This window comes from Triticum aestivum, chromosome 5A, assembly GCF_018294505.1.
Source record: "Triticum aestivum cultivar Chinese Spring chromosome 5A, IWGSC CS RefSeq v2.1, whole genome shotgun sequence".
Lineage (NCBI taxonomy): Eukaryota > Viridiplantae > Streptophyta > Magnoliopsida > Poales > Poaceae > Triticum > Triticum aestivum.
Window position 1 is genome coordinate 37,064,073 of NC_057806.1, and position 12,443 is coordinate 37,076,515.

Here is a 12,443-nt window from a genome sequence, read left to right on the forward strand (position 1 = left end):
ACGAAAATATAATGTGTTGTTTAACATTCATAGTGTCGAAAACGTCTTATACTAAGTTATAGAGGTAGCATCATTCTGCGGATCCAGATTAACTTGATAACTTTCACTTTGAAAGAGTGATGAACTAATTCATTTTTTTAGAGTGAAGAACCGTAGCATTCCTCAGTGGCATGAGGAAGTGAGCATCATTTCCACATCATACAAGTATATAGGTATTTCGTGCTAAGCCTGATGAGCATAGTGTGCTGCTCCTAGTCTTCGATAAATGTCTCATTAAAAACACTTACCGAGATGTCCTAGTCCTAAAACGATCACATTAGAAGTTCTATCTAAATGGAATAGTGGAGTGCTTCTAGTCTTCAAAATATTCCCTTCGTTCCTAAATATTAGTCTTTTTAGAGATTCCAATGGACTACATATGAAGCAAAATAAGTGAATATATATTCTAAAATATGCCTATATACATCCATATGTAGTACATATTGAAATACCTAAAAGGACTTATATTTAGAAAAGGAGGGAGTATATCATTAGAAACACCTACCTGGATGTCCTAGTCTTTAAAAAATCTCACTAGAAATCAAAAAAGAAATCTAACTAGAAGTCCTATCTAAATGCTCCTGCAAGGCAACCGATTAGACAACGAGGGACAACGAGTTGCAAAATACTGTGGGATTTCCCCTTAGATTGTCCAAAGGGTCGAGAGTGTACTCTCTCAAGCATTGCTTGATTAATGCCATCTCTAAATAGGAACGTAAGGCATCCGAAAATCTGCGACATATAAGTTTATTCCTCGGGCAGTATAAATAATATGTTCATTGACATCTCAAAACTAATGGTCACCGCAAGAAAAAAAGTGTGTTGTCTCTACTCAATGTGCCAAAATGGAGCGGTTTTGATTCGCCACGGTCTTAGTTGATTGTTCTTAAATAGCATTCGTGTGAGCCAATAGGAGTTAATCTTGGCAAAAAATTAGTTGATGCCGCTTGCGAGGCAGATTCATCAGGTTGCACACGAGATTACAATTGCTGGAATATAACCGATTAATACTGCAGTAGAGGAACACTTGAAGCAACCCACGAGTTTCATTCTCCATATAGAGAACAATGCTCTAGGATGAACAAAGCAATTATTACATAGCTACTGCACTAGGTTACATTTGCCGGCTCTGGCAATGTTAGTTGGTTCCATGTGGGATGCCCAGGACAGAGTGACACGGTCACTGAACATGCGTTAGTTGCATGATGGTAATGAACGACCTGTATGAATGCAAAACTTTGATCTATTCCAGTTGTCAAAGAGAAGTGGTTTGATGCACATTCGATCAAGCAAAATCAATCATCGGGTGATAGCAATTTTGCCGATGTCATGGCACTGCGGCCATCATTCCACTCGCAAACCATTTCTAAAAAGAGCTTGTGAATGGATAGCTCATGCAAACTTTCTTTACGTTTTGGTGGTGCAACCTGCAAAACTTACTAAGTGGTTAATGATGCCAACCGCAAACCTTACTTCTATTGGTGAAGGCATTACTAATATTAGTGCCATTGTGAGTTCGTAGCGGCTATCTATTATTGTGCATATTTACATTGATCGGATCCTCTCTCATAGCCACTTTCACATTCACATACCTTCATAAAAGAATGGATTCGCATTCATCTTGACATCTTCTCTCTTCCTTTTGACACATCATCTTTTTTTATTCATCTCATATTATTGTGCATTCTCTTTCTTTTACATTCTAGCTAAAGATGAGATGAAGAATCCCATATTCTTATTGTTCTATCATATGTCTCACTTGTTCAGTGTGAATCTGTGTCGTTATATGGTTATATACTATCAATGTAATCTTGCTCAACTAGCCGATCAATGTAATCTTGCTCAACTAGTACAGCTAGCATGGGTATATGTACTATCCTCTCCCCTGCTCAACTGAACTTATAGCTAGAGACAAGATGAAGGATCTTGGATCTTTATCAACTATTCAACCGCTCTAATGGAATAAGATCACTCTAGTTTTCCTCTCAGCTGTTATACTCAAAACACTAGTAGAATGCCCGTGCGTTGCTACGGGCTAAGGGCGGTCTTCAAGATCGAAGCTCATTTCTCCCTCATACGTCCGGGTATGTTTGGATATCAAACAGGTGCTCAACGAGCTCCTCAAAATTCAACCGTATGGACAGTCCGGGCTTCCCCAAATCCAGCCCATATGTGATGAAGAAATGTGGTTGTCCGGACAATCTGCCATGTTAACTACAACACGCGGTCCCAACACAAAAAACCCACCCCACGACGCATCCTTCCCTTTTTGTATGCTGGACCCACCTTTTTCGGCTCGGTTTTCCGCTGTAGCGGGACATTTCTCGCTGGAGTCCTCTCCTTTAAAATCGGGATACACCCACCTCATGTATGCCATGGCGCCATCTCTCCTTCACAACGTACTTCCCAAAGGACAGCCAAGGAGGAGTCCCTGCCAACCGCCCCGCTCCGATCCCTCCCCCCATGTTTGTGTCTATCCACCACCGCCATCAAAGGGGAGGAGGCATGCGCCACTCGTGACACCTCCGGAGTTAAGAAGGCGGATCCAATGTCTCCTGGGTCATTGCCCGTACGTGTTGCAACACATAAATATTCAAGTGCTTCAACACTGATCAAGTTAAACATGTACCTTGAGATTCCTCGTGCCGCTCATGCATATTACACCGCCTCCATTGTATCTAAGCCGCCCTACACAAGAGGTCAAGGCATCATATACACCCGCCCTGTCCCCCGGCCTTGTCGTGGGCGTGATATTGCTCTAATCTCTCGTCCCTCAAATCTACCTCGTATATTAAAATTAGTAAATATTTATCAGATGATTTTTGTAGTGGATTTTAATCCTGATCAGTAATATTTTCCTACAAAGACAGTTCTGGATATAGGAACAAAGCTACATAAAAATTACTTTGAGACGCTTCCAATTCTATATGATTACTATCATCCATTTTTCAAATGAGAACATGTGACACCACCGCCACTGCTAACCACCAACTCCCATTCAAAATATAGCTAGTAAATATTCCATAAACTCATGTCCTAGCAAAAGGAGAACCGGGAACAATGAAAGAGCAAACTTAACGAAAATAAGCTTGCACTTGCATTTGGTTCAATGTGCTAATGATAAATGGGATAACAAGCCAGCACCTTAAAATTTTCTTTTAGACGTGAGCTGTTGTACAAAATGCTAACCTAACCCCCAATTATAATAAGAGTATGAAATTGGTTGACAAATCCTCCCACTGCCCGACCTTATTTTCCAATGTACTCTACCACACATGCACAAGAATTTACAATTTCCCAAACAAACTACCATAACATTTCATGCTTGAGTTGTCCCAGCATCACCGAAGTCTCGGTGAGGAATTTGACAACAACCTCATGAGGACAGACTGGCCCCTACCCAGCAAGGCAGCAACAAGCTAGGACAGGGAGAAGTCCAACATCTCCTCCTTCGAGAAGCCCCCACCCTCCGAATCAAGAAACTCCGTTCACCATGTCCTTGTCCCTCTTTCCCTCCATCTCGTCCTTCACCCCACTCTTCTCTCCTCTCTCATCCAACCCCTTCCTTATCATATTCCTCGGCGCTCCATCCACCTTCTTCCTTGCCTAAAGCAATTCGGATAATAGTAAATTATGGTAATTGTGCATCAACATCATAATAGTTGTCCAACTAAGTCCAACAAGATTCCCAAAACTGGAACATATTGCATCATACAAATAGATGCATAAAACAACAGAAATTGCAGACACCTGTAAAGACAAGACTCTAAGAAATTAATAGTGCCAATACATGTTATGATAACTACTACATGAATTCAACTTAAACTTGCAAGACAGGAATGCAGGCTATACACCGAACCTTTATCATCCTATCGGCATAACCAGTACATAGCCATTCATTCCCAGATCAAATTTGTAGATCATACCCATCCCATGTGACAACTAATGATCTGCATACATGTAGGAATACCATCAATAGATATCTGGAAAATAAATATTGTATTTTATGAGAACTAAGATGCTCTAATGGACCAGTATAATTCCAAGCAAACATGCAGAAGAATATTGAAGGTTTAAAGTTTTAGCGAGTATAAAATTTCAGCATATGGATATTAGAATTGCATGCATGCTCAAAATAAATAATTTTGTCAATCCAAAATATAATATATTGTTGCATTGGTAACTGGCCGATAGTTTGCTATTAATTCTTGACATTCTTTAAAAAAAATCTTGATGTTTAAGTTTGTACATGCCCATTATTATATCTGTAACGCTTAGTTCAAAACTTGAAATTAACATATGCTTTTCTTTAAACAGAATTAATCATAACAAATGGAGTAAAACAAATACCGTACCACCAGACCAAGAGTTTTCTTTTATACATATTGGCATATTGACATGCTCTGTTATAATGGATGTGCAAATAAGATTTTTATTTTTGCTGGTATGCAACTAATATTCTAACCCACTGACCTAACTCAACTTAAGACAGGACAACATCATAGAGAAGGAATGTCAACAAAACTCAAGTAACAAGTACTCGTATTATGTTATGCATCCATCAGTACAGAAAGTTATGATTTACCTGTTATTAACACAATTACGTGAAGAAAAGAACATGCTAAAGTTCTATGCATGTGTGTGTGTGTGTGTGTGTGTGTGTGTGTGTGTGTGTGTGTGTGTGTGTGTGTGTGTGTGTGTGTGTGGAAACTAACCAAATTTAAATGTGTATTTCTGAACAAATATACTCACATCACAAATCCTTCGATCCAAGTGTGTGAATTCCATCCGTTCAAACCTGCGATAAGAGAAATTGAAAAGGAGAGACATGTCACCTGCATCCAATTAGCGTATAGAACATCACGATATCATTACATCACCTTTGTGGGGCCTTGATCAATGCTTCATTCTTAAACATTACAGCAAAAACAAATGCATATGAAAGCTAGAAATTGTTCTACTTTTTTTCATGATAGGGACTACCACACAAATTCTTTGAGATGTGGGACGGTAAGAATTGGAGCAGAGAAACGTTGATGTAGTAGGTCCTAAGCCATGTTGTAACACCTAGAAACAAATATCTAACCTAGCTAAGCAAAAAAATTAAAAATCAAGGAAAACATAACAGACTAAAAATATCTACCCTAGCTAAGCAATAAAAAAATTAGAGGGAAACATAACAGACTAAACAGAACCCTAACAGGTAACTCTACAAATATTCACCTGGCATACGTTATCTCATTCCAACAAATATTGGAGTTACCTGTTACTGTATTTGGCAAGCAATTTCACTTTTAAGGAACTGTAACTTCTTGTTTTTCAGATGATCCATTCATAGACTTTTTTCCTCAGTAAGAGGCCAACTTCAGTAAGGTTCAAAAATAGATATTTTGGAAAGTCTATGAAACACCTGAGTTAGACTCAAATAAGGAATTGAAACTGCAATTGTAAAGACCAAGCTGCCATTTTTTTTTGTTCTCATTCCAGCCATTTCAACTCTCATCTTCTGAAACTCAGCCCACATCCTACAAATAAAGATGTTCAACAAATAATGGTGCAAGACAAAGCATTCTGATTACTATAATGAAAACAACTCCAATGATATTTTTTTTTTACATTTTCTGTGATATTATACCTGACCTGATCATCATATTAGCATTTTTATCACCTAAACTTCAAGCTATTACTTGACATCTTATGAATTAAATGGTAGCTCCAAGGAAGATATCTTTGGCTTTGCCGTGCTCGCTCAACTTCCCCCTGCCATGCATGTATCTGCTTAACAAAAGCACAACAGTACAACGTATTTGTAGATAAATAAATACAGATACACAATCATTGATATGGTAGCGGATCATGTGGGGGTGGCGCAGATCACGTGCAGCATTATATAATCGGTTGAATTTGGAGCTCAGTGCCGTTCAATCTGGGCTGCTTGCTGGTCTGGCGTCAGTGAGCTCGTGGATATAGCAGACTAACAGTTAGAATAAAATGCGTTCTTTGGTTCATGTAGATGTACCCGATGGTAGCAGCCAATGAGGGTTCTGGCACAGCATCGTGCACGGCGTTCCCGCGCCATTGGCATCGGCGCACTCGGCGGCGATCTCGAAGGCCGACTTGCCGGACCCCACGACGGTGATGCGCTTCCCCTTAACCAGCGCGGCGGCGTCCTCGTCGGCCATGTGGGAGAGCTCCATGCAGTGGAGCACCCGCCCGCGGAACGCCTCCGGGCCTGGGGACACCGCTGGGATGTTGGGCACGCCGCTGAAACTGCCGATGCAGAGGATCAGGAAGTCGGACTCATGCACCTCCTCCGTCTCCGGCTCCTGCTCGCCGGCGCCGCGGTGGCCCATAGTGAGGCGCCACACGCTCGACCCGTCGCCGAAGGCCTCGCCGTTGCCGTTCCACCTCTCCCACCGGTCCGCCGCGCCCTCCGGCTCCGCATCGACGTACTCCACGGCGACGACCCGGCTCCGGAACCCGACCTGGGAGAGGGGCACGAGATTTGTGGGTAGATAAGGAAGGGCAGGGGCCTTGATCGTGAGGAAAATTTGAGCGAGGAACAGAAGCTGGAAAAAAATCCTGGTATAATTGGAAGGAAATAAACGAATGCGGGAGGGAGCATCTGTATGGAAAGAATCGTGGGAGGGGAGGGTGAAAAGATTGGTGTTTATGGAAGCTTTTTGTTATGAAAATATTCGATATGATTTGATCCCTCTGGTATATGGAAGGGAAGGATGGAACGATTGGTGTTTTATATGGAAGGGTGGGATCGATGGAAGGATGGAAGGGTTCATTTGGTTTTTCTAGGCATGGGGCGTGTGGTTCCGATGATGCATGAATGAAAACCAGTTTTGGTTTTCAGAGGGAGGAAAAAAATCGGTGGGAGGGAGATCGCCTGGTGGGGAGAGATCGTTGGAAGGCTAGAAACGAACGACTTACGTACTGAGACATTAGGAGTAGAGACAGATTTGGGAATGAGAGGCACAAGGAATACTTGAGAAAGCAGCAAGAGAAATTCTTGCTTTGGTTTTAGTCTGTTTTGTCTATGTTTTTTTATGTGTTTGGTCTTAGGGTCTGCAATACTGCATCAGCTGGGGTAGAAGCAGAACATTACACAGTTCTAGGGCAAAACAGGGTTTCATGCCAAATTGACCATCTTTACAAGTTCTTGAAAACGCAAGACATGTCATTCTACGAATACAGATTAACCTGGTAACTTTCACTTTGAATAAAGCACAGGCAGCGGTGAATTAATTAGTTTTATCATCAGCACAAGGAACATAGCTTCATTTCCATATCATACAATGACTTTTTTTTACTACAAACTCATGCTACATCAATGACTTTACCACAGGCCTGGTCAGCATAATGGACTGCTCCTAGTCTTTGATAAATGTCTCGTTAAAGAGACCTACACAGATGTCCTGAATTTTAAAAGAATCCCATCAGAAGCCCTATCTAAAGAAAATGGCGGAGTGCTCCTAGTCTTAAAAATTATCTCATCACAAACAAACTTCCCAGATGTTCTAACCTTTAAGAAAATCACATTAGAAGTCCTACCTAAAAGAAATAGCTGGCTGCTCTTACTCTTACGAATTATCTCATCAAAAAACACCTATTCAGATTTCCTAATCTTAAGAGAGAAAATCTCATTAGAAGTCCTATCTAAATGTTCCTACAAGGCAACCAATTTAGTCAGTGAGGGACAAAAAAGTTGCAAAATACAGTTCGATTGTCCCATGTTACAAGTTACATTTTCCACAAGGTCCACACTGCAAGAACAGCATAATTAGCAGCAGGCAAGACCCTAATCTGAAGCACCTTCAAATAAACAGCCATTCATGATATCTGCATCACCAACATAAAAGTAAGAGTTAGAGTCTGGGATTATCACAGATGCAAACAAAAGCCTATTGTTTGCCAATGTTGCTCCTCATTGGTGTTCGTAAAAATGGATAATAATTGCGAAGCTTATACAGGGTGCAGACCATTAAAGAGTTGCAAATGGCATACAATGATTTCGAAAGAAACATCACCGAGTAAACTGCGAGCGATTTTTTTAATAGTTCATTGTGTTCCAATTAATCACCATATGGTATGGTCAAAGTGTTGGTAAACTGAAAACAATATACGACTAGTGACTACATTATGAATTTATGGTGCAAGTCAGGCCTAACCAGATCCTGCCATATAGTAGTAAAGAAAGTCAGCAAGCCCATCATGACTGATATATTAATACCACTAGATATGCCAATCAAAGGAAATATCTAAGTAAACTTCTCAAGTTAAGTGAGACTTAAGAAATGAAATTGGCCCAGGTCCAAAACTGACAGTGGACATAAAGGAATGTCAGTGCAATCGTCCCTAACATCACATACTGTACATATGCAGATAAAATCAAATGAGACTAATATTTACAAAGGCGGGCAAAAGGCAGATCCTATTCTCTTGAATGACTAATAAATAATTCACCAAAGGTTAAAATATTCATCATTTAGGCTCCAAACAACAAAATAAAACTCTTAGGTTGACTTAAAAACAGAAGCTCACTATGCAGCTTAAATCTGAAACATTTCAATTCATGTTTCACCAAAAGACAAAGAATTAAGAAAAGCAATACAAAATAATCAATATATGCATCTACCCAACAACAAATATTTGTTCAAGAAGCACGTACCAATTGATCTGTAGCAGGTCTGGTGACAGAAACCTTTTGAGCCTCCTTCTAACAGAATATGACATTGATTGACAATAGAAGTAAGAAGAAAACTGTAGCTAACTAAGTCCATTACCCATCTCATCGGTTTTGGAACTCTTATGCTGCCACAGATAAGTCATGTTAACAGACCAACAAAATGTGCTGCAAGGAAATTTGTTGTACCAGGAAGCAAATAGTAATTGTACATCACCTTGCTTTTTTTGTGCTTATGCACGTCTGCCGAATCCTCCGTCCCCTCATGCTTCCTCTTCTGAACAATTTGTGGACATATAAAATATAGCTAAGTGATGAGTAAGACTTGGAGATACTGAAGTTTTAAACATAGAGAAAATGCAGCAACCTTCTCATGATGCTTATCCTTTTTCTTATCCTTGTCCTTGTCTTTGTCTTTAGACCGATCCTTATGTCGATGTTTGTGCTTCTTATGCTCCCTGTCTTTATCTTTGTCTTTGTGCTTTTTGTGTTTTTTCTCTTTGTCCTTGGACTCACTTTTCGGTTTGCCCGAAATAGTAGGTATACCTTTTTCAGCCTGTTGATTGGTTTAATTGTTAAGTGTATGATAGGAAAATGCAATAACACCATAAAGCAAGTAGGATGGCAAAAATGATCTTACAGAGGGTAAATCTACTGGAGCAGTTTCTCGAAGCTGAAATGCTTGCCCCAGTGTTTCCATATCAAAGGACTTAATATAAGCAGGCTTATCCCTTAAGTATGCATTCTGAACGAGTTGGTCTAGCTTCATTCCTTCTCCTTTCCGAATTTCAGTGTCCCCCACAACATTGTGAAGGTAATGTGTATCTGAGATTGCAAGTGGCAAAGGCCTCTTGCAAAAGAAATCATGGTGCGGCTGCAATTTGTACTGACTTATTAAATCAACAGCACCAGTGAGCTCCCTAGGTCCTGAAATAGAAAGTCATATTATGGACTACCAGCATTGCATATAACCAAGGCAATTTGAAGAAGGATGCACATCATGCCAGGAAAATGCACTCATGCATACAAGTACAATGGGCACTTATTTCTCTGGTAAGGTCCAATAAAGTAGCTTATCAGGGGGCAGAACAGACAATGTGGTTGTTCAACATATAGGTAAAAAAATGTCAACGTGAGGAAATTTTGGCGATTCCAGATATGCTGCGAGCTTAAGGTATCAAATGTAGGGCAAGATTGACTGTCCAAGTTTTGAACGTCGAATGTATATTTCTTGTGCAATATTTTGCTGATGGCTACAAGATAACAATCATAACTACAGTAACAGAGAAGTACTTTTGTATACAAGTCGAATGGTATCAATTGTGTAACATAACCCAGTAACCCACGTAATATTGGATTATTTATTATTGGTAAAACTTGAATCAGGGCGGTCAAAAGACAGATACCTTACAGAAAGAAACAAAGGGAATATCAGATAACAAAACACAAAACATCACAGTACTTAACAAAGGAGATCAACTAAAGTAGATGCTTAATGAAGCAGAGGATGCTCCCAACCGGTCAGTTTCATCTTCAAAGGTGAGAAATCCTTTAACCTTCCAATAATGTGTGGTATAAACATCCATATATAGTTAATTACAGAGACAAAGTTCCCTAGCGGAGATGAATATGCTTGCCAATGCTACTTTCCTGCATTCTGACAAAAGCAGTACCTTTGCCAAACTTCTTGTCGTCAGAATCCATCAGACTGAAGCTCGATCTATGCACAAGTCATCTTCACCTGAAATTCAATTTGACAATATTTTACAACTAATGTTTGAAAGTGGAGGCAACCATTCTCAGTATGAACTAACAAACAGCACAACTGAACTGATACCAGCTCCCAGAAGCAGAATTCTTATTGACGATAAAATGATTCCATTTCTCAAAAGCAAACTATCTATTGGAAGTAAAATAATCGCACTTCCCAACAAGAGACTGATCTATTATGTATCTGCAAATTCAACCACATAAAACAAGTTCAACTTCAGTCCAGTCACCACATGAATATAGATAAACAGTATACAGTAAGCTAAGTACACCAACCCTGGAGGCCGTATACAAAGAAACTATGATCATGTTATGGAACATATGTCATGGTTTGCTTGCACTTTTTACTGGCAAAGTAGCAAAATGGAGCAGAGGAAGTTAAATGGTTTTATGGTACTGTTTGTCTTTTATATTTTCACAACACTGAATTACTGACACTAAAGTTGCAGGTAGCCATACAAGATACAACTGCTGAAGGTTATGCCAGATTGATAACTGATAGTTCCTTTCTTACACACAGTAAGAAGGTAAGTAATTCCTGGGCATTGCTAAAGGAGGCAAGTGAAAGATCATCGCTAGAGTTATAAGATCATTCTTTGTAGCACATGCATGAAGCAGTAATAGGGCCAACGTTGATACCACAGAATTAATGGGGGGAAAAATGCCCCAGCGTGTAACCTCCAAAACATCTCTAGCTCAGCAAACATAAGTAGTGATCATACAGTGAGTTCACTATCTGGTACTTTTTCTATACCAACACTGGTAACTTTTTTATATCAACACTAAAATTGCAACAGGTAACCATATAGATAAAAACTTATAACAAAGTGAGAGTTGCGATTTCAAGTACCAAACTACTCCCTCCGTTCCTAAATACTTGTCTTTCTAGGCATTTCAACAAGTGACTACATACGGAGCAAAATGAGTGAATCTACACTCTAAAATATGTCTACGTACATCCGTATGTAGTAGTCATTTGAAATGTCTAGAAAGACAATTATTTAGGAACGGAGGGAGTAGTAAAGTGTGTTACAGTATCCCCCATATGGCATAAAGTGGGTCATTATACAGAGTCTATAGGAGTACCTAGGTACAGATTAATCATGCCCCAATCTGTTTATCCAAATGTACATTCTAAACCGAGGTAATTAGGCTGGAAACAGGGAGAATGCGCCTCAAACATGACCGCCGGAAGCAAGCAGCGTGATACCAAAAATACTAGCGTCCAAAAGGATATTCACATTTTAAAATTCACCCAACTCGCCCAATACAATAGCCACCAACCTCTCCGTCCTAAAACAGAGCAACCTAGTCTAGGGTTGGACAGCGAACCCCACTATCGGGTTCAGTTGCACCTAGTCGCCGACCCAGTGCCCGGCCGAATTCCGCGGCGACGACGCGCGAGGAAGGAGAGGATGGGGCGGGCGAGGACCTCACCGTGGCTAGGGATGACCGGCGTCGGCCGGGTGGGGTGGGGCAGCGCCCGCGTAGTAGATCTGCCGGGGGGGCAGGCGGGGATGGCGTGGGGGGCGCCGATCTGGCGGCGAGGGGCGGCCGGTCGCCGGAGGAGGGAGGTCTGCGGGCGGCGGGCGATGGAGTGCTGGGGGGAAGATGTTGGCGGTCGCCGTTGGATTGGATCTCACGGTTCGGCGATCAAGGCTTACTATTTCTGTGCGTGGGAAAATATCAGGTGATTCCACCTTCCACTATTCACATAATAAAATAATTAAATTACAACTTTTTTGAAACATACTCCCTCCGTTCCAAAATAAATGGACCAATTTTATACTAACTTTGTACTAAAGTTAGTACAAAGTTGAGTCATCTATTTTAAAACAAAGGGAGTACTTTTTAAAAAATGAGAGCATATATATGTTCCGGCGTCACTTGGATATTCTCCCTTCTGTGTGCTAATTGCTCTGACAGGTTTTTTTCAAAA

General features: G+C 40.6%; 2 protein-coding genes across 4 annotated transcripts; both read right to left on the bottom strand.

Annotated features, from left to right (window-relative positions):
- Nucleotides 1-3,183: 3,183 nt before the first annotated feature.
- On the bottom strand, nucleotides 3,184-7,979 carry LOC123101179 (putative flavin-containing monooxygenase 2). Its single transcript, XM_044522752.1, has 5 exons — nucleotides 7,964-7,979; nucleotides 7,864-7,890; nucleotides 4,792-6,718; nucleotides 3,899-3,989; nucleotides 3,184-3,645 (listed from the first exon to the last, which is right to left on the bottom strand). The coding sequence occupies exons 1-3, from the start codon at nucleotides 7,977-7,979 to the stop codon at nucleotides 6,045-6,047; spliced, it is 717 nt and encodes a 238-aa protein (XP_044378687.1). The 3' UTR covers nucleotides 3,184-3,645; nucleotides 3,899-3,989; nucleotides 4,792-6,044.
- On the bottom strand, nucleotides 7,542-12,164 carry LOC123102159 (probable mediator of RNA polymerase II transcription subunit 19b). 3 transcript variants are annotated; one of them, XM_044523457.1, is made up of 7 exons: nucleotides 11,942-12,162; nucleotides 10,408-10,475; nucleotides 9,375-9,661; nucleotides 9,102-9,290; nucleotides 8,952-9,011; nucleotides 8,720-8,862; nucleotides 7,542-7,890 (listed from the first exon to the last, which is right to left on the bottom strand). In XM_044523457.1, exons 2-6 carry the CDS (start codon nucleotides 10,436-10,438, stop codon nucleotides 8,818-8,820), a joined length of 612 nt encoding a protein of 203 aa, XP_044379392.1. In that variant the 5' UTR covers nucleotides 10,439-10,475; nucleotides 11,942-12,162; the 3' UTR covers nucleotides 7,542-7,890; nucleotides 8,720-8,817. The 3 variants fall into 3 exon arrangements, with proteins under 3 accessions (XP_044379392.1, XP_044379391.1, XP_044379390.1); XM_044523456.1 differs by adding an exon at nucleotides 10,572-10,688 and having other exon boundaries at nucleotides 8,720-9,011; nucleotides 11,942-12,159; XM_044523455.1 differs by having other exon boundaries at nucleotides 8,720-9,011; nucleotides 11,942-12,164.
- Between the last annotated feature and the right edge of the window lie 279 nt (nucleotides 12,165-12,443).

What these genes read in the sequence shown, in the direction of transcription:
- LOC123101179 (XM_044522752.1), bottom strand. An exon ending in GAATGGCTGTTTATTTGAAG is followed by an intron (nt 6,719 to 7,863) that starts GTGCTTCAGATT and finishes CATAACAAAAAG; the next exon opens with CTTCCATAAACACCAATCTT.
- LOC123102159 (XM_044523455.1), bottom strand. Translation starts at nt 10,438, where the DNA reads ATGGATTCTGACGACAAGAAGTTTGGCAAAG. An exon ending in CGACAAGAAGTTTGGCAAAG is followed by an intron (nt 9,662 to 10,407) that starts GTACTGCTTTTG and finishes TTTCTATTTCAG; the next exon opens with GACCTAGGGAGCTCACTGGT. An exon ending in AGGATAAGCATCATGAGAAG is followed by an intron (nt 9,012 to 9,101) that starts GTTGCTGCATTT and finishes CAAATTGTTCAG; the next exon opens with AAGAGGAAGCATGAGGGGAC.